Raw genomic sequence first — 22032 nt, 5'->3', positions numbered from 1 at the left:
ATCGTTATTGTTGATTTCCTGGGGGGTGGGGGGTGGGGTGGCAGGGGTCGGGGGGGGTGGCAGAACACAATTAAAACCTAAAGAGTAGCTACTTTTTAAGATACAGGAAACAAACCTACACAGGTTGCTACCCTTAGGGGTGAGAAGCATACGGATAATTTACCATGCCCAATCTAAATGCCATTGGTACCTGAGCTTTGATTAGTTTAATAATTATCTGTCTTGTATAGGTTATATATTGAAGGCTTTCCTCATATACCCTGAAAATCTTTTTTAATGCAATGATCTTGAACTTCACTTGTTTCCTTTTTGGTTTGTCAATGTGCATCAGTTTTCAATGCTAAACATTTTCCCCCTTTGTTTTGTGTACCAGGCTACCGAATGTCAACACCACAAAAATGTCCAGAAGAAATATATAAAATAATGCAGAGGTGCTGGGACTACAAACCAGAAAACCGGCCAAAATTCAGTGAGATTCAGAAAGAGCTGTCTTCAATCAAAAAGAAAGTGACATAGTGATACACAAGTGCCAAACTCAATATGTGGGACTTTATTTTCCAGTGAAATAATTTTTTCCCTTCAAACACTATGCATTTATACAACATTATTTGCAATATTCTTCTAGGGTTACTTTGAAATTATTTGGGTTTTATATATATGTGTATCATCTTCAATGATGTCTGCACCTGCATTAAAGACATATACTGCAAAATGCTATATATCCAGTCACAGTAATATTGTCATTTAGGTTACATGTAAATAGAAGAGCATATAGGATAGATATAAGGGACTGTGGCTTCTGTCTGTTTTACGGGAAGTAACTACTAGTGACATTTCTCAGAGGTTTGCTACTTTAAGCTGTGTTCTCACTCTGCTGTCCCTGCCCTGTATGTCAACACCAGCAGCACTCTAAAGGGGTGACTGTCATACATGTTGGCCTTAAAACTGAAGACAGTTTTGACAACTATTTTAACTAGAAACTTTTCTATTTTTAAAATTCGTTCTGCAACTGATATTTTTAGTGATACTTTGATTTAAGGATGAAGGTCAGATTCTGGATGCAAATCTGCTTACTGAATGGTGAAATCCAGAATTTTCTTTTGTAGAAAATTGAATTTCTTGTGCATTTATTACCATACTGTAGTAAATATTTCTGACTTCTGATGTGATTTACTTAAGCCACACCTTTTCTTCCTACAAAGCCATCAGAATTCAGCAATATGTGTCCTTTACAATGACCTATATTTAAGAAACAAAAACCCCAATACGAAGTCTACTGCACATGTTAAGAAATACTGCAGGATATCTGCCTTCCAAAGAATATGTAAAAGCAGTAGGCCTACAGAAAAGGTGTTGCTAATGATAGCAGCAGATATATATCATTGATCTTAGAGGAGTTAAAGAATGTGAATTGCTGGATTTGCTTTTGATCTTGATTTTTTTTCTTAAATTGGTAATAATTCTCAGAATGCAGATGTAGCCTACAAAAGTTTATGCTAAGCAAAGGTACATTCTGTGCATAGTGTCCAAAGGAAAATACTACTTCTGTATGGCGTAAGGAAATTGTTCAAGCAACCAACATAAAGAAAGACGTTTAAAGCCTCTGACAGGCTGAGCAAGGCAGACTAGAAATGCTAACCTTCTATTCTAACTTTTTTAAATCATTGCAGTCAGATTTCAAAAGTCTGGGGACCACTAAGTTTTAAATGCCACGAGGAATAAAAGCCTTGTATGTGTGTATACATACATACATATATGTGTATATATATATATAAAATACTCTGCCAGAAAGAATAAAAACTTACTAGAGAAGGGAGAGAGTAAAGGCACAGTTTGCTACGGTGGCTCTGGGTCCTCTTTGCAGCTGGAATTATTTTCTAGGGCTCTGCACAGAAACAGGAACAAATTACAGTGTCCTGGTCTGAGTCTCAAGGTTAAGGTGCTTAAAATTTTTCTAAGATTTAACTAAAGGTTTTTTGATCAAGGGATGCCAGTTGCTGCTAATGGAAATAACAAACAGGGACTGTAAGTAACACAGCATCTGGAATGTTAATTAGCCCTGTATTTTATTGTTAAAGTGGGATTGAGATGTAGTGAAGTCAGTGGCTACATTACATTTTTTCTTCTTAAGTTAAGGTGACTTTTCTCTTGTCCACAATATTCTTGCCCTCTGAAGTGTATTTATATTAGTACTGAGTGGTAATGTTTAAGGGCTCTGTGTGACCAAAATATGTGTAGTCTAGAAGAGTTTGTCTGTTACATTGGCGTTAGTGTCCAAATAAAAAATGAATGATCATGCTGGAGCACGTCACCTGAATTTGAGGTGGAGCTGTCGACATCCAGCTATAGGGAATGATGAGTGTTTCTTGCATTTCTTAAGTCATTTTTTTCTTGGAGCTAAGGAAGCATATACATACCCGTGAAGGTGTAGTGCTTGGAAAACTTGGTGGCATAAACTTCCTTACAAGCTTACTGGATATATTTACTTAGTTCTGTACTTCCAAGTAGCCCAAAGATATTTTTCAAGAGTAATGGGAAACATTCTTGTTCATTTGCATGCTTTTAAGTAGTTCACAAAGTTTGTGCCTTAATTTGCTAGTAAGCTAATGCAAATCCAAGTGTACTAAGATTTAAAGAACATTCCACAGTTATTTGGAAAAATTCAAGACTCATCCAACTGCAGGTCCTTATGTATGCATCGCTAAAACCTGCAAGTGGGGATAAAGGTGTCTCCTCTGTCAGCATTCATAGCTTCTCTGGAGAGTTAATATATTCTTCTTCTATGAAAGAGATTAACTGTTTCTTCGCTGTGTGCCCTCTTGACAGCAAAGAAATACTGTTTTATTTTTATAAAATAAAATACTGTTTTATTTGTCTTAATTAACCAGTCACCATCCTGACTCTCACATAAAGATAAAAATTGTACTCATATTTTATTCTGAAATTGTAATTCATATCACACTTTGTTTAAATTTAGAGACTTTTTAATACATGGGATTTCTAAAGCAGCAAGAAAATTTATTATTATTCCTGAAGTAAGCATCAGTTTAGTTAAAAAATAATAACTCTGGGAGAATACCAGAATGAGTTTATAGTTACAAAATGAATTTAAACACATGTACATGTTTCTTCAATTATTTAAACTGTTTTCTTATCATTGATTCGACATTTTCTGGCAGAACTTGTTCATTATGTCTCATTTGTAATTATTGCAATTACACAGTTTAGGAAGTGGAATCCATACATACAGATATTGGGGTTTAAGTTTTTGTAGACTTCCCACAGACAAACCTGCCATACAACAAAATTTAAAGGAAAAAATGCAGTATTCAAGAACCAAAGCTGCCATATCTGCTTTCTGTGGACTTTTGATGACTTAGTCTTGCATTCTTTATAGGTTAGCCAGACACTGGTCATTTGGCTCATGTACTGTGTTTATCCTAGAGAACTTACAAAATAGTTAACTTACTCTGTTTTGTAAGTGTGGTGTTTCGGGTGGGTTCTTACCCTGGCAGTGTCCCAGCTAGGGGGACCCTGAGGGAATCCTGAATTTTTTACAGTGTTAAATGGGAGAAACTCTGAATACTATTAAGGGTCAGGTTGAAATATCTCAGCCTGTTACACAAGATGGAATTCAACAGGTTATCTGTTATTTTCGTCCTTTTCCAAGAAATTGCATTCATCATTTTAAGAAAGATTGTTTTGAGGGCAAAAAATGCATACTTAGTTTGTTTTCAGTGGAAATTAAGTACATATATTAGCTTCAGAGTTCCATCGTTGGTGAAAACATGACGATTCTGAAGCTTTTCGATTTTATGGAAAGTAAAATAGTGAAAAATGTCTTGTCTGAAAACAAACCTTGCTTCAGCAAAGTGTGATCTTTTAAAGTCAGCATCCCACCAAGACATTCTCTTTGAAACGTACATTTTCATTAGTTTCTCATGAAACCAATGAACTAGTTTTTCTTTTAGCAACTACAGTTATATTGCATTTCTTCTTAACAAAAGTCTGCGTTTTTGCAGAGTTGCCTCATAATTTTCTTGGAAGTTTTTATTGGAACATATATCACCAGGAGGCTATCAGTAAGAACTGCAGTTTCTAAAATAAGCCTGATCTTACTGATGAGAAGCAGAAAAATGGTCAAAGAATTACTAGGTTATTCACACTGAAGTATTTTTTCATCCGTGTCTTTGACCACTTGTTAGGCTTACTCAAGTCCTACAAGCACATTGCTAAAACTTACTGCACTTCACTAAAACTATAAAGTTACCCATTTCTTATCTTTTGTAACTCTTTTGTTATCCCTTTTGCACCCATTGTAAAGATACTAAAGAAAAAACACTTTCCTGAGGTTACAGAGTAACCAACTCTCAGAAGCATTTAAAAAATGTCTCCCTGCTCCCCAGATTGTCCTAGTGTGCTGCTGCACAGATATTAACAATAGTGATTAACTACTAGCCTTGTTGCCATTATTCTCACTGTCTCACATCCTCTCAATGGCAATGCCATTGACGCACTTGAGACAGTGCAATATTTGAAGAGATGAGTTAGTGTATAAATAGGGTCATCAAACATGGTACTCAAGAGCAGTAGTTCTCAAAACGGCTGGTTGTCACAAATAATGATAGTATTATAAAGATGGAATAAAAAGAAAGAGGCTAATTGAGAGAATCCGCTTCCTCTAACAGCTGTCTTGTTTGTAGGCAATAGAAATGTCTTGTATGCCAGTGCAATTGGATTTGTAATATTCTTATGACTGAGCATAAAATAGTTTGCTATTAAAAGAAGAGTTCACCATTTTATTTTTTTCTTAAAGCACAGAAGGACATGATATTATTGGAAGCATTCTTGCTAGGCAAGTCAGGATATATGGAGGGAAGAATACCCATACTACCAACCAAGGTACATATTTTTTCTCCCTAGAATCGTATTCATGCAGTCCTTCACTTTCAGGAGTACAGGACTTTAATTTGTGATTAGAAAGTACAGGGCACGTCCAGTATTCCTGAAGTTCCAAACAACCGTGAGTTTTCAAGAGTGACCTGCTAAATTTGGAATGTCAAGTCTATTAAAAATGTTTTCTTCTAGTTTCCTTCTGCAGATTTACTGTAAAAAAAAGCAGTCCTTAAACAGTCATCAGTAACAACTTACAAGAAAAATCCATCAACCTCAGAAACCTATCAAGCTTCTTTAAGAGTAACTTCAGTAAAGAATATTTTTTTGTACTCTTGTAGTAGAAGTCCGTCAGGATAGCTTTCCGGGGCGGGGGGAGTGGAACTTAACAATCCAAAAGCTCCAAGTTGAAGCAGAAGAATTCTTTCGCTTGTCATTCTCAACAGTCTTTCAAGTATTGTCAGATAATGCACCTGTGATTCCCAGCTCTTCTCAGAATTGCATATTAGTGCACTACTAACACCCTACTTTACTTTTAGACCAAGGAAGGGAAGACTCTTTCATTGAAAAGTTCAGCAAGTTCTGCCTGGTGGCTCCCACATTTTCCTCAGTTTCCACATTCAGTTATCAGTGTCATTGTGTTCGTTCTAATAAGTATCCCATAGAACAGGAGCTGGAAGCTAGATAACTGTCTTCAGATCAGCAGCTAATCCCCCAAAATTTCACAGTTTTGACTCTAGAAGCCGACTTGGTTTTGGTTCTCTGTCAAATAAGCAAAAGCAATTTCTGTATTTCAGCCTTACTACTAATCTATAAAATGGGAATGGTCATAGATATATTTACTGTTATTTCCAAGGGAATGCTATCTCCACCCATAACCGTAATTTACCCGTATGTCCCTTTTTGACCATCTGTCTCCTCTTTGACATAAAATTCTAACTGGAATGTATGTCCAGGTATGGAACTTGGGTATTAATTCTGAGCTGTTTAATTTTCAGGAAGTTGTATATTATTAGCTGCTTTAGAACACCATTTTCTCAGATGTCATCTAGGCAGGACTTAATTTAGAATTGCCAGATAGTTTGGGGGTTTTTTGTGAGATGAAGGACTAGTTAGATGATTGCTAGCTACATGCATTGCTGTTTTGCAGCTGTTTCAGATTACAGCTGTGAGAGGGTAGTTCATGTATAGATCTGATTATGGATGCCTTCTCTAAATCAAAAACTGTTAGCCATACTTCCAAAAAATGGATAAAGCCCTTCAATAAAGTTGACTATGGTCATACAGTGAAAACACAGAAGAGCCATGAACTACAGTCTTTCTTCCTTTACCGTCCCAGAACTGAATGTTTTATAAATAAAACTTGCAATAACTGGCTTTGTGTTTATAGGTAAATATGCCCTGTGAACAGGTATGATAACCTAGGACACATATTGCTACCAGCAAAGAAGTCTTGGAAAAAAGTGCTCCTAGATTGCTACTATTTCAAACTGTCCGTCTGATTTTAGAACTACAAATGTTCATAGATGAGTACATAACAAGTTTTGTGATTATGGTAAGAGGCAGCACATGCTTCTCCATTGAAACCCTTTGTCAATTTAAAGCAGGTATGCTTTTTAAAAGAAAAATCAGGTTGATCAGCAATTCCTTCTAGATTACACACATTCAAAGTACGAGCCAGAAACATCCACCACTTACAAAAGGAAGAGCCGCACTACCGTCTTTAAATACAGTCAGCACAGTCTTTCTCAACATATAAAGAATTCTGTAATTGTTAAATGCAGTAGTAGTACAAAATCCTTGGATTACTGAAATGTAAACAGCTTCACTGATCTTTTGATTAATTTCTTAAAGAATATTTCTGCTCTTTATAAAAGGCTGCGGTAGGCTTACAGTTCTAGCTGAGCTCTGCTGTAACGATCTGGCCTGTTGCATCTCAGACATTTACTAATTTTTATGGCTCCACATACTGCAAATGATGCCCTTTCACATACTTCAAAAAAGTTACTGATGTGACAGAAAAGTTCAAATTTATCCCTGCTTTAGTTTGACTCAGAAATACTGTAGTGCTTTAAACCTTGATAACTGTGGCAATGGATCTGTATGAAAATTGAAGTGACCATGAATCAAGGTGATGCACACTTTTCAAATCACATTTTTAATCAAGTTAAAACCCCTAAATATATTGTGAATTGTCCACATTGCAAAAGACATCAGAATAACAACATTCCTGACAGCCTAGTTTACAATACAGAGCATGCCATGCCTACTATGGAACAATGTAAAGCTAAATACACTCCTTGAAAAAGGAAGACTTTTGCTGTCAGCCCAGATACAAACAATGGCTTTAAAATTAACAGCAGTGACTTAATTCCAGCAAAGCTTCGTTGTAAGCTTCCTTCTTAACAGACCTTTCCAGTGTTAATTTCATTATTGTCATCCATTTTGCTTTTAGAAATTTGACTTCTGTTTATCATACAACAGTTACTTGTAGTGGTAATTATATCACCACCACCACCACGAAGTGCTGAGACTTGCAAATTCAGAAGATAAGCGTTGCTAAGTCAGTAGAAGTCTACAGGGAACTGATCTTTCACTAGGTGTCATGAGTTGCAAAGACGTAATGCATTTCAAGTATCACTGAAGTAATGGTTTCAATTAAAAACTGTTATACAGTAAGCACAATAGTTTTCCTTGCTTAAGGTATCTCGTCCATAGTAATGTTTCCAGTTGACTAGAACTCAACAGGAAGGTAGAACTGTACCTTCCTTCCTCTCTAGTTTCTCAGGGAAGGGAACTGTTGAGTTCAAATAGCCAGTTCAGGTGCTGTCAGCAATTCTGATAGGTAGAGCGCATGTAGCCAGGATGCCATAGAGAAGGTCTTGCAGTCTGCATGGCCCCTCTTTATAATACACCTGTGGTTGCTACAAGTCACTAATAAATACAGTACACTGGGGAGTGGAATTTTGCTGTATCTCTGAGTGTGGCCAAGTCCTTTAATCACCTGAAGTTGTAGTGCATAAGGAGAAATAGTGACATTTTTTTCTTTGTCACAAAATGCACAAATGCAATCTACAGTGGGGAGAGTCTGCATTATTTCCTTCCTTCCTTCCACCTCCTACTTGGTTGTGTCACAGATTCAAAGTCTTCAATAGACAGGACAACTAGAAGAAACGTAACTGTTTGTGCGGTTCATTGTATCGTTACCTGATCTGATCAATGGACAAGTTGATTTTTCCACCAAGCTTCCCAACCTAGTTTTCTCTGAGATGCTAAAAATCATGCAATAGGAAAAAAATCATGATACAGGCTCATCACAGAGGACACAAAAGGCAGGCAGGCTCCTACAAAGAAATTCTGAGGACTGAAAGACAACAATAAACACCTGTCTTGTTCCTTCTGTGTAATTGTATACATGTTCAAATTACTTCCAGGAATGAAACTTCCAATTAAGGTTAGTGAGACTACTGTTTTTTCAGTTGCATGTGTTACTTTTCCTTTATGTAATTGTAGGCAGCTGGAGACAGAGGAGGTGTGTAAGGGAAGGAGGGAAGGTCGGTTCACTGATCTGCTGGCACATGCAAGACTTTTGACACCAGTAACCTTGAGTGGGGCACAGATACTGTTTGCAAACATGTTTAGATTTCTCTTCACTTTTGTGCCAAAGTACGCACCAGCAAGTTTAATATCAGGTAAAGCACCTTTTATACTCTTTCTTGTTTAAAAATAATATATTTGTGAAACAGATCGATAATACATAACACTGGAAATGGGTGCATCTTCCCAAAACTACACATGTAAAAAAAAAAAAAAAGGAAATAACGCTTGTGAGTTTAAGCAAGTCTGAAGATGATAACTTTTAATACAGTTGCCGGTTGTCTGTCCTTTATAATTTTAAATAGATCTGCATTTTAACTTTATTTATTTGCCAATTTTTTATATACTTTAAAGTTACACTTCTGAACTCAAGCTAACTTTTTATTTTCCTAGGCTGTTACAAAACAGAATTTCAGTATTCTTGTAAACTGCAGACCTTTCTCAAGTAGTCCTTTGTCTTTTCCTATGGACCAGTTACCACTAATGAGTCTGCAGTCCCCTTTTTACTGTACTCTTCCAATAAATGTAAAATATTTGTATCAAGATGTCTCATTTTATTTGGTACTTACAGGTTGTGTTTATTCACTTGCTTCTGTAATCAAGTGGAATATGGACTCCAGCAGCATTGCTCTTAGGAGTAGCTACAATTCAAAATACTCATTTCACAAAGAAAAAGATCAATCTTACCAGGAATAGCTACAATTCAAAATTTCACAGAGGGAAAAAGAAATCTTATATGATTTTTTTTTTTTTTTGACAACTTCGGGATAGTATCTGTGGATCCTCACTTAGAGTTTGGCTGTCACTTTTGTTTACCTTTTGTATTTCAGGAGGTATTGAAAGGAGTAACCTAGTGGGCAAAAGGGAAAGGACATGTTGAAACAGGCTGAGAACTTCACGGCTGGAGCTCTGCAGTTCTGAGGATGTTGCACCACACATTTCTCTTCAAGGCAAAGTTTTGTTGGGAGGCTAGGCACTGAAAAGCAAACACGCATATTCTATACTCCAACAGCAAAGCAAAACCTACAAGTTTTTCCAGTTAATCTAAAGACATATCCAAGCTCGATACTGTTTCTTTTAGATTATCTAGTGCTCTGTTCCCTTTATATTAAAAAAAAAAAAAAAATCATAATGCATTCTAAATACAAATTGCATTTTAAAGCAGATTGTTTAAAGCTACTTTATGATTTACTTTGAATGAAACCAGGCTCCATAATAATCGCCATTTTCACCACGCTTGGATGCAATTTCTTTGATTTCCATAATCCCTTCTCATATAAAGACTGTGATAACAAAATTACGACTGAGGTAAAAAATCAGCATTATTATGCCTTAAAAAATTTAAACGAATCTTTTGAGATCTCGTGGGTAATGTAAAGTATGAATACCCTATTGAAAGAATTCTTCTACAACCTTATGCTCCCTGCAGATGCACTTTGTTTTAACACCCAGTAGTGGGTAGAAAGAGAGGGTTTTGTGTACCTGCACCCTCACGCAGTGTTAAGCACACTGCATGCTGGCACAATAAAGCACACTGCATGCTGGCACAGTACTGTGATTTGCAAGACTTGGTGCCTGACTGAAGAGGGAATTAGCAAAGAATCAGTTTTATGGCACTGGTTCATAAATGGCACTGAGGTACCTGTTTTTTTGGTCACTTTTTTATTATTAAAATATTATTGTTCCCTCTTACAAACACTTCGAAGGAGTTTTCCCCACCATCTCCCAGCAATCATGAATGGGAGAGGTGCAAGTCCAAACCTCATCCCCTGAATTTACCGGTGTGCACTGAAACAGAAGACAACACAGCGTGTTGCACGTAACTCTGGAACAATTCTGCTGAGAGACTAATTTATTAGCAGGATAATTTTAGAAAAGCTTACTGCAAGTAAATCTGTTCTGCTCAGTGATGCCTGGCCTCCAAATAATAAAAACACGTTGTTTGAAAATCTGCTACTGCCAAACATTGGGCAGCACAGGGTCATCAAATTTCCTCATTTGAAGTGTCACAGCAGTTAATTAGGAATGAGGCTAAAGAAAGGAGTCTTGAAGGTGATCGATGCCTGTGTGCAGTCCTGCATTTTTTACAGTTCAGAAGTAGATTTAAAAGACTTGGAGTTAAAAAAACTAAGTTGGTAACGCTTCTTCTCAGAAGATCCCAGAGGACATTAGGCACCCAAGGACCACTTTAAATGCAGATCACAGCATTTTCCTGCCTGGCTGACTTGTGACTCCTGACCTTGTAGGTACTGTACAGCTGGCAAAACTCTACACAGAAGACGTCTGGGCAAAGAAGTGCTGGATAGCAGTGCTTCCATCCAGCCAGTATTTTCTAATCACCCAATGTTTGCATGTCAAACCTAGAGCAGTTCTTTCTCTCTACAAGTGGCAGACGTACCTTGCTCTTAAAGCCATGTACTACAGGCAACAATCTTTTGCTGTTCAGGTACAAAACCTCCCTTGCAGTTTGACAGGAATACTGTTCTTGTTAAATGAGGGGGAGACATTAGTCTTGCTCAGAAACACAGAAGGGGCTTGCAGCTGAGGACTCCAAGCAGAAGTACATGCCTGCCTTCAGCCTGATGAAAGGAACTTGGGGAGTTAGTGGAAGAGCAGAGAGTGGGAGAGTTGTTTTGGGGAGTTGATTTTTTCCTTTCCAGCATATTGAATTTAGTGGCACACTGGGACTGCTGAGTTCCATGAATATTACTCCTAGGTACCTAAGTCTTCACCACCTCCACACTCTGGGAGCTTAACTCGGGCCAAGGACCATAGAGGGCTCGAAAGCCAACTATTCCCATATTTAAGATGTTTGGTGGATCTACCCTCCAAAATGAAACAGGTCTGAGGAAACCTGCTATAAGTCACATTTGCTCAGTGTGGAGCCCGAGGACATCAGACCATCACAGGTCACTGAGTATGAAGTTCCAGCAGTGCCAAAATCGTAAGTGTCTGATACGAAAATGCTTTGAAGGACTGTGTGGTCTCCCTCACACAAATTCACTGAGGCTACTCTGCAGCTAGATTTCAGTCCTCCTTAAATCATGTTCTCATCATAAGAAATGGAAAAAAACAGTAACATCACTGATAGAGTCTGAATTGCAGCTGTACACCGTTCACCTCAAAGGACATGGTACAGACAGCCACAGAGGAAACGCAAGTCAATGACATGTGCACAAACCACTAACCCTGCAATGCACAGAGCCCTTCGTCAAGGCAGTTTCATCAGTATTCACCTCCTCCTCCATTCCCCCCCAGTTTCTTGCAAGTCTGCCACACTAAAAGCACTGCTGCTGAACAGTCTGCAGAAGTGCATCTGGACTGGAGAAATAGCTCTGTGTTGAGAATACAGAATAATGAGACACTGTGCTCTAATTTTCTGATGCATAAGCTCCCACAGCCTTCAATGACCTAATACGCTGCAAAGAGAAGTCAGGGAAGAATAAAATCAAATACTAGCTAGCTTTGAATCCTCAAAAAACTGGACTGGCATTTGTCTGTTCTTTAATGGAAAGAAGCATGAGTCTTTGACACACATTTCCAACTCATGATGTATTAGCTCTCTGACAGCTGAAGGAAAAATGAGATTGTATTAGCAACAGCTGGAGTATATTGAAATATTTTTCTGCTTCCTCTTAGAAGCTTACATTGCTAAGTTTAACTCACTGAAGAGAAGCACAGAGAAGGATTAGTATGATCATCCAATTACTAAAATTTAATCTGTGCAATCGACAGGTATGAAAGCCCATCCTGTTAACACTAACACATGGAAGTCACAGCCACTGTAAAGTTAAGCCCACACATACTAAGCTGTTCCATAAAAATTTTGACTCCTAAAGACCCTTGCTCATCTAAACTTACAGCCCCGCGAGTTCAAAAAAGCCTTTCCAATACTCCGTAACCCTGAGTTTAAAGCGAAAAAAATGCAGTGACCTCAGTCTAGCTAGATCTAATTAGAGCACCTTCTAATATGAATAAGCTAAACAGGTAGCTTCCGTTTCACTCATAGTCACGGACCGAGAGGGTAAGGTCTCTTGATGTCTGGGCCTGACCAGGGGCCATTTTTGTGCTACGCCGCTGATGTATTGAGAGAGACCTTGACTTTCTGTCTTTCCCCAGACCTGACGCAGGGGGTGGGACATGGTAGAGCAGGCAGGGGTGGTCAAATCCACCTGAAGCCTGGGGTAAGACAGAAAGTCAGTCTCTCGGTAAGTCACATAGCACAAAAATAAGGCTATTCAATAAAACACAGGTGCAAAACCATCAAGTGATGTAAATGGGACAATTCCAAGTTTTTACCCACATATGGCTCAGTTATAGTCTAAAATACAGGCAAAGACTAAATTTTACTTGACATGGGGACTGAAACCAAACTTCTTCCTTGCTGAGAAGCCTCAATGCTTGATTTTGCATTTGAAGCAGAAGTAAGCTCTTATATAAATCCAAATTTGCAGATTTAGTCATTGCATTTGACCTTACCCAGTCTACCACATGCAGATCTTCCACAAGTGGAGGTACAGGTCACCATCCAGGTTTTCATTCTTGGGCCCTCCCAGAGCTTCTGAGATGAGACATGTCCCTGTGTCTCTCACCATCAGGGCTAACCTCAGAGGCGTCTTCAGAGCACACCTCCTGAGCAAGCCTTATCCAAAACACAGCCAGGGCCACGACTTCTCCCTCCTGCTGCCACACGCATGGCCCAGTGTCACCCACTAGCTAGCTCCTGGCCTTCCCCTTAGGAAATCTCCCCTGATTGTGGAATGAGGGCTTGGGCATCCCATACTGTGGGGCCACCAACATCTCTCCCCAGCTGTGGACATGTGGGGACAAAGTTGCCAAGATGCAAAAATCCAGCCTGTTTCACACAGGAGTGTTCAGTGGGCTTAAAATCAAACCAACACAAAGCCCAGGATAAGAGTTGAGGAATATTTTCAGTGTGCTCATTTCAGGAGTTGGTGTGTTTTCAGAGCAGCTCTTTTCAGCACAAGTTGCAGCGGGTGCACCAGGGCAATGTCTTCCTCCACTCTCAGTCTTCTCTTGGCATGAACATTAAAAGCAGGAGGAGCAAGCAAGCACTTCCATTACATCAGGTTAGAAGACTTTTAGAGTACTTCATCACAAACAGGTGACCCATGAACTTCAGGTAGGCTTGGATCAGCCAGAACAGGCTCAACCCCAAAACCTCTTTTTGTTTTTAAATACAGGAGAGCTTCCCAACCAGTCCCCTTTGCTGTCCCAGCAAGGTTTCTTACAGAAGAGAGACAGACTACCGTAAGAGACAGACTATTCTGATTTCTTGCTGTGATGTGTATAGCAGGATTCCTGCCTGATACCTACTTCAGCCAGCTCTCCCTCACACTCAGCAGCTCTGTCAAGCTTGGGATGCTTGGTTGTTTTTTTAACCACCAATAAAGTTTAAGGAGGAAATCCATGGAAACCCCCTGCTATTAGAAGCAATTGGCCAGCTTTGAAGCTGTCAGCCGTAGCTGCCTTTTGCCACAGTAGCTGAAATTTCAGGTATAAGTGATGCTTTTAACAGTCTCAAACAAAAAAATTCAATTGTTATTTGTACAAACTAGCATGTTTCATCTCCACTTTTCCTTTACAGGAAAGTAGGATTGCCTTGCATTCCAGGACAGAAAATAATTTCCATTGAACTTGTATCTGATGGGAACAGATTCACTGTATATGATAACAGATGTATATGATTCACTCTTCATACAGGAATTTATATGAGACTTCTGGGACAACAAATGCATTTTTCTGGCAAGTCAACATACTATGGTAACCATTTATGAGGTTTCCTGAATGAGCTGAGCAGTAGAGTGTTATCCACCAACACCCCCAAAACTCACCAGCTCCCGTCCCCAACAAGTACACTTGTAAGCGAACAGCCTGCCGAGCAGGGACTGAGTATGGCACAACAACCTCCTCCTTGTAACCACTTGACAGACTTAAATAAAATATTACAAAAAAAAAAAAAAAAAAAAAAAAAAAAAAAGATACCCTGGGCAAGGAACCTTTGAAACTGTTCGATCTTCTAAAACTTGCTGAGCTAAGCCAGGCAGGAACAGAGCTGTCAACACTTGCCCTCACCTTTCTTTTCTTTTTTTTTTGAAAGCTGGTCCCTTCGAAAGGGTGTGCCAGCCTCTGGTTGCCAGGCGCTCACTATAGGGCACAGGGAAACAAGTTAAATAAGAGGCAGTGCATGTGGAGCTCCTCAGGGTGGAGCTCACAGCAGCAGTCACACTTTCGCACTCCAGCCCCATGGATCTGAAATTCTCCTTGTGAAAGAGCTGTAGACACGCTGGTTGGAAGAAGCAGGTGGGCAGCGTTGTTCCTCAGATAGGGCTGGAGGGATAAGGGCAGCGCCAGCTGATTACCAGTGAAAGCACCCCATGGGTGTTTATATTAAACAGTCGTTGGAGTAAAACATACAAATGCTAAATGTTCCTGGGATGCTCACTGGGCCTCAAGGTTAACCAGTCCTCCCATGGACACCAAAATACCTCTTTGGAAGCCCAGACACAAACACTCCTCTGGCCTTGTGAAGCTTTTATTTTCACAACAGGGGAGGCAAGTGGGGAGAAAAGTCCTCCCCAGCAGCTGTGACCTTGGTTTTTTCTCCACCTCCACAGCAGCAAGGGAAGCTTTACCAAGGCCTTGTGAGCAAAAAACATCACCACCCCCTGCAGACCCAATTCCAGCTGCTGCTACTGAACTGGGGGAAAGCATCGAGCCTCATTTCAAGGCACTCAAATGGGCTTCATCCAGAAAAGCATGCAAGATACTTGGCTAGCATGGAGGCAACACTGGGTCTTCACCTGGCAAGGCTCAATCTGCCACTTCAACAACCAGTGTCTGTAGCCATCAGTAGCCTGCACAATGCAGACTTGGACCTAGGCAGCTCCCACCCAGCATCCTGCATACATCCATACAGCTGTCCGTCTCTCCTCTAAGCTGCAAGACACTACCTGAAAGCAGTTCCTGGAAACCAGAGACTAGATGGCTTTGGAAAGCATAAGCAACATATGCCACAGTCTGTCACTCAGGGATTATTAGGTTTATTGCTAGAACTCCTCTAATTACAAGATCACTGTGAAATACAAGATTTAAGTGAATTTGCAAGTAGGAAAAGAGAAAATCCATGCAGCCTTTTAATGTTTTCTGCAGTTTCTTCAGGATCCATTTAAAAGCAGTATCTGCTTTGCAGTCTGATGCTCATCACTGGTTTACAGGAGCTTGTATTGGGGGTGGGGGGTGGGGGAGAGTAGTTTACTAAGGGTACATTTCAGAATAATATTATGCCAAACAATTGCAGAAAAGCCAAAGTTTGGGCAGTTTTACACACAGCTATTTGATATTACAGAGAGAATACTAGACTGCTGGATCTTGCCTTTCATACAGCTTTATCACCACCAGTTCATAAGGCTTCTTAAGCCCTGACAGTTACCTGCAAACACACCATCCACCTCTTCAAGCCCAATTTCAACAGTCAGTCCTAATGTTTATGGGAAGAGGGGCTAGGAGCCTGGTCTGTGTCAGAGGTGCTCAGAGCACTGCCAGGTGGGCAGGAGCCCTTCTCCTCCCATTTAATCAGAGAAAAGTGATGTGCACACCCTGCTCAAAAGCTGCAGTCACAGCCAGATAGGGGAGGAAGCCCCTGCACCTGGTATGAGCGCCTGGCACCCTGAGATGGGCAGCTTCGTGGTTTCCAATGCAGCTTGGGGTCAGGTGCTGCCTACCATTCTCAGTCTTGCTGGCAACATCTCCTTGCACCACCCCTGGGACTCCACACCTAAAGGGAAGTGTGTTACATAAAGCACGGTGAATGTTCCTTCCCCTCTGTCTCCATTTGACACTTCATAGGGCTGTTGGTGAACTCAGATGGAAGCAACAGAATCAAGGATCCAATATTCTATTACTTGAACTAAGCACCTGAACTGTGGGGAAAAAAAATTAAAGCAGGGAAATTATTATGCTTCTTTCACGGTACGAGTAGCCTTGACTCTCCTAGACATCTTCGGGTGCTCCTGCTGGGAGGTTAACAACAGCTTGCACTCCAGAGACATTCCCCTAAAACTTTCTGAGACAAGCAAAATTTGACAAACACCAAAAATCAGAGCATAGCCTGTCTTTCTTTTATTCTTGGTTATTATTAATATTCTTCAGCCACAGGGATACCAAAGTCTTTGGTGGCGATGAATGCAATTTAGCTGCTCCCTAGAGATGGCTTTAGAGAATGTGTAATCAATTTTATAAATGAGCAGCTGGCCTGCACAGCAAGGTGCACTCTGCATTTCACCAAAATGAATAATGAATCGCATATACTCTGCCTTAAGAAGATGACTGGCATTCTGTTTAGAGTGAGTCTCATTTCTTTCACATGTTAAAAGAAACTAATGCCTATTTTTCTGCTAAAAGACCAAACTTCTACATGCAGTACCCATGCCCAAACACCAGCAGAGGCAGCACCTCTGGGAGGTGGCTCCCAGACATGGGCCATGGTTAAGCACACAAGTCAGAAGCAGATCATGAATATCAGTCTGCCTAGACCCTGTGGAGCCTTCAGTGGTGACAGCCATAACTCCAGGGCGCTTGGTCTTGGTCTTTTACTGGCCCAACAAATTGATAATGTCAGCAAAATGGCACTGCATTTATTTTTATATTGAAAAAAAGCATTTCACTGCAGGAACAGAAAAACAAATTCCAATGCCACGTCTATTTCCCTCAAACTTGGTGATCTCTGTGATCCAGGACAAAAGTTTGCTGAGGCCCAAGGGCATTTTTTTGACTTTCCGCTGGTCTTTCAGTCTATAATGTGATTTCTCAGGTCCCTGTGAGGAAATGATTTGTGACTCTTATATTCCCTTTGAGGATAACCCATCCATTACATAGCCTCCAGCAAAAGCTGCACTGTGACAGGTCTTCTGAGGTCCCATGGGCTACTGTAATGCTTCAAATGGGCAGGCATGTCATACCTGCACCTCCTGCGGTTCCCCACAAAGCAGAGAAAGCAAGCAGAATGAAAAGGAAGAAAATGTGGAAACTAAGAGATTGTGTACCCACCCTCTTTACAGTGGCACATTCATACTCAGATGTACTTCTTCTGACAACACAGTGTCTAAATAAATCTCACTTCAGCTGCCCTCCTTCCCCTAGGAAATATTGTCCTTCCCTCACCAAATGCTAGGAAGCCTTTCCTGAGGCTCCTGCCTGTGCCTAATTAGATTTCAGTAGCATTTACATTTTGGTTTTTTATTACCAGATATGTTTGGAAGACAGCATGAAGGGAACGAGAGTGGTATCAGTGCTCAGAGCTGGCACAAAGATGTCTGTGGGGTTTGGTTTTTTCTGATAGTGTTGGTTTCATTTAGGAGAGAGTTGTGACAGGAGTGATGGAGGCTCTGTAGGCTATATTCAGCAACAACATAAGCTAGAAGAACAAGTGCACCTGTGGGAGCATATAGAAATACTGCTAGGCTTCATGCTCCATGAGTGCTGCAGGAATTCAGCACACAGGCTCATGACATTGCTGTAGGCCTGCTGTGTCCCTGCACTTTTTAATGAGTTCAGCAAAACACCAATAATCGTCTCTGCACAGACTCTTTTTTTGGGCACTTCAAGCTTCTGATATTAGATAAATGCAAAATTAAACACAGCACCCGACAGTCCTATTATATCACTGTTCATATTGTGACTTGCCTCTTTTCGCTGCGTGGGGTGTGATGAAGTCAGTGAAGACCTGGAACATCACATCTGTATATAAGCCAAAGAAGACCATGCAGAGATCTTGGCACCTAGTTCTCTTTCCAGCACTGAGGCCACAGATGGCAACACTGTGTGAAATAACACTGCCTTTTTCAGGTCTCCCTGACACTTGAGCAGCCATCTCGTAATGTAGTTAAGGATCTCGGCCGTTGCCAAAAGCTGGCAAGACCTGCTGGGAAACAGAGCTTTATGCTACTGACATACCTACAGCTGTAATCCCAACCAAGCACAGCAGCTGTTCTGGTGGCAGTTCCCAAACCGGCAGTGACCAATCATCGCTGCCACCCTGCCCTCCAGCTGGCAGCCATCCCAGATGGCAGAGCCAAACAGGGGTAGAAGGGCCTGCTTTTTAGCTCTGAGCATCCCTTCTCTTCCTCTTGTTGCCCTACACGGAGTTTAGCAGTTGCTCCTCTCAGACCTCAGCTCTGCACGTCCCAGGCAATGTTTGGGTCTCGTTTGCCTCATACTGAGAGCAACACAGAAGTACTCACAGCACCGGGTAGCCCGTTCACTTCTGCGTTCTGCTTCTTGATTATTCAACTGTGCTTCATTTCTTTTCTCAGATCATCTACCAATTTTTTAACATCTAGACTTCACAAAAATGTCATGGAGTACTTTGTTTCTGAATTTCTAAACAAGTTCATTTCATGCCTACTAAGAAATTGGTTCTAAAGTGTATTTTTAAAGGGAACTGTGAACAAGAACCAATCTGTTGCTAAAACTTAAAGATTTTCATTATGTGGGAAGTAAAATTCCCTCAAAAATATTACCACAGCCTCATTAGGATGACCCTGTTCTTACTGTATTTTCTGCTGTGCCTCGGGAGAAATGCTCCGTAATCTAGGATTGAGGAGGTCTTTATGGTACTTATGTGGCACTGACACTCCATACGCAGCGAGCAGGCAGTTATTTACATTCTCCCTTTTGAAAGCAAGGTTGTTTTCTCAAGGGAGACCAATTTGTACTTCAGAAAACACATTTCCAAGTCTTAGTCTTTTACTATTGTCTCCAAGAATAGACACTACACTGCGTGTCAAGTGGAAAAATCACGAGAGGCTGATGTGCTGTGCCATTTGGGTCAGGTCTTGTCACAGTGACCCGGCTGTGGCAGTAGTGCCAAAAGGAATGGCTCACTAGCGAAGCCAGGACCTTGTCAAGCTGCACAGAAGTGCTCAGAAGAAAGGACAGAATTATTCAATGGCTAGGGATACCTGGGGACAGGTGCCTGGCTAGGGCTAGTACTCCTGATCAAAATGGTTTCCTGCATGGTTTTTATTCCTCTTTTTAACAAACAAGCAGGATAAGTAGCCAGCACTAGTTTTTAATACTTAGGGAGCAAAGTAGTGCAAGCTAGTAAGAGGCATTATGCACAACCTGAAAAGTAACATCAGCCTCACCTTCCCAGTAAAATCTGAAAATAGCTGCTTTTTCATCATTTTCACTCAAAGGGGTTGGTGTCATGAATAAGAGTTTGTAGCCCCGCATATTCTTCAGCTATGTAAATGCAACTACTCACACCAAGAAAAAGCAAGAAAGATGTTAAATTTTCAGACATTTGCAATGCTTACTGCTTTTACTTGTTTTGAAGAAGGAGCCATTACGTTCCTACCTTTGTTTATTTGCCCATCTATGCAAATGCTGAGGAGCAAAAAACAGCCACCAGCTTTCAAAGGCATAAATACAACTTTGTTGTTAATAACAGTCTATAGACAGGCATCTCTGGCACTAATACAGCTCTAAAGAAAAAGAGCTGGTAGGGTTAAGTAATCTACAGTGCATGGGCAAGCTGAACGCCGTACAGGAGCACAGGACTGTGAGCCACAGGATGCCTCATAGGAGCTGCTGCTCAAACCTAATTCCTGCCTGCACAGCTGGTCTGTGTGGTAGGGATGGCAGGGCAGAGGGCAGGAAAACCCACATGTGGCATCTTGTCCTCCAAGGCAGCAGACCCATTTCACACCAAGGACATCAAGAAGCCCATAATTAAGCACCCAAGAAAAACTCCTGGCTACCCTGCCTGTGCATGCAGGAGGTCAGCTGTACTCTGTTACCTTTGATGGGTGGTAAGCCTTACTGTGTGTGTCAAAGGAAGAAGAGGTCTTCTTGCTGATTAAAGGAGGGAAAGATCTGATGCTCAATACAGGCAGACTTCTGAGGAGAAGATGTATATATTAACACAAGCATCAAGATGCCATCTTGATTTGTACCTTTTTTTTTTCCCCCAAGAAGGCACTCACCAACTTACGTGATTGTAAGAGGAAATAAAACATTAAAATGAAAGTGAAAACCAGTATTGAGTTGCTGTCTTTATGAACCATTTCTTTACTTTTCCTAATAAAAAAGTAAATGTTTTTTGGTAAGTCAGAGTGCATTACTTATGCATTAGCAAAGATTATTCTACAATTCAGTGCAATCCTCACAATCAGTCTTAACACAGAGGGTGAATACAAGAAAATGTAGGGTTTTTCTAGATGAAAAGCACGTCAGCAGAGCTCTCATTAGAACTACAATCACAAGACATGCAGTTGACAAACAGCATTCTAACTGTGCTGCCCAAGGGAGTTACAGTTGGTTTCTGTGCAATCATTATTCGATCTGGCATCTCTCTTCTGTGGGCATCCTGTAGGTAAGCACAGCCAGGGGGGACAGAAGACACAGGGTGTTGCGGCCATTACCTTTCTTTCCCTTCCCATACCTCTTTCTTTCCCCCTTGTCACTGCATGCAGGTTGAATTTTCTTGTTATTGATTACATAGTAGGCAATATATCGAAGAATTTTCATTGCTACCTGTGAGCTCAGTGAATCATACAGCCAAAACAGAAGGCAATTAAGTTTCATGAGGGTAGGTGGGATGATGGGTAGGTGCAGGTATCAGCGCCTGAGCACAGCTCCCTGAAGATCAGTCCTTCTCAAAGCCTGCAACAGAAGACATCTGGAAGTATTCGTGCAATGTTGCATTGATGTCCCACCCTGCTTCCATAAATCCTCTCTGTCTCAACTGCCTCCTTGCTTGTCCTAGTGTTACAAAAGATACATGAACACTCAGTAGAAAATAGTATTTAAATCTTCAAATGCAAGAATTTTTGTCTATTCTTTCCTGAAGCACACACACTGCTTCTCTCAGGAAGAGATTTCACTTCAATCTCCAAGTTTGTTTATTTTATATGCATTTTCTCCTGAAACTCCTTTCAGTCTCTGCTACAGTGTTTGAGCCCTGTGACAGCTTATTATTTCTGTTTGAGAGAAATACCACTCACACAGAACACGGCTGTCACCTTGCTCCATATCCAGTTTTTTAAAAAGGCATAGAGCAAATTATTAATAGAGGTGAGCAAGAGGAGACAGAGCTTCCCTAATACCCTCCTGTCCAAACACTAGCATTCTAAATCAGGCTCGCATGATTGAGCTGTGCTTTAGTGGTGCTAAACTGTATGGGGGAAAAAAAAGTGCAACAAAATAAAGGTTTTCTAAAAAAAATATTATCTTCCCTGTAAATTCATACTTCCTGTCTTATTTAAGCAAGGCATGACCAGTGCTGTTATTAACAGCATCCAACCAAACAGTGATGCCACTGGACCAGCAGTGCACACTAAATCAAGGGAACTGATGGCAGAGCCTTTGCCTTGGGTTGCCCCAGGCAGGGGGCTTGGCCTGCCACTATTGGCCTTCCACTAGTTAGACCTCTGCCCAAGGGCTGCCCAGGGCCCTTGAAGGAGAAACAGCCTGCAGGGCAGGTGGGCTTAGCAGGCAGCCAGCTCTCACCCATCAGGG

At 40.7% G+C, this 22032-nt stretch overlaps 1 protein-coding gene across 6 annotated transcripts in view; it reads left to right on the top strand.

The window, feature by feature from the left end:
* Positions 1–9033, top strand: part of FER (FER tyrosine kinase) — a 192746-nt gene extending 183713 nt beyond the window's left edge. For all 6 annotated transcript variants that reach the window (XM_040579568.1, XM_040579569.1, XM_040579570.1 and 3 more), the window contains one exon: positions 374–9033. In XM_040579568.1, the coding sequence (XP_040435502.1) occupies positions 374–516 (143 nt within the window). In that variant the 3' untranslated portion in view covers positions 517–9033. The remainder of the gene's footprint in view (positions 1–373) is intronic.
* The last annotated feature ends 12999 nt before the right edge of the window (positions 9034–22032 follow it).

The sequence above is a fragment of the Falco naumanni genome, chromosome Z, assembly GCF_017639655.2.
Source record: "Falco naumanni isolate bFalNau1 chromosome Z, bFalNau1.pat, whole genome shotgun sequence".
Classification (NCBI taxonomy): Eukaryota; Metazoa; Chordata; class Aves; order Falconiformes; family Falconidae; genus Falco; species Falco naumanni.
The sequence above is the reverse complement of the archived record's forward strand: the minus strand, read 5'-3'. Positions and strand labels throughout refer to the sequence as shown.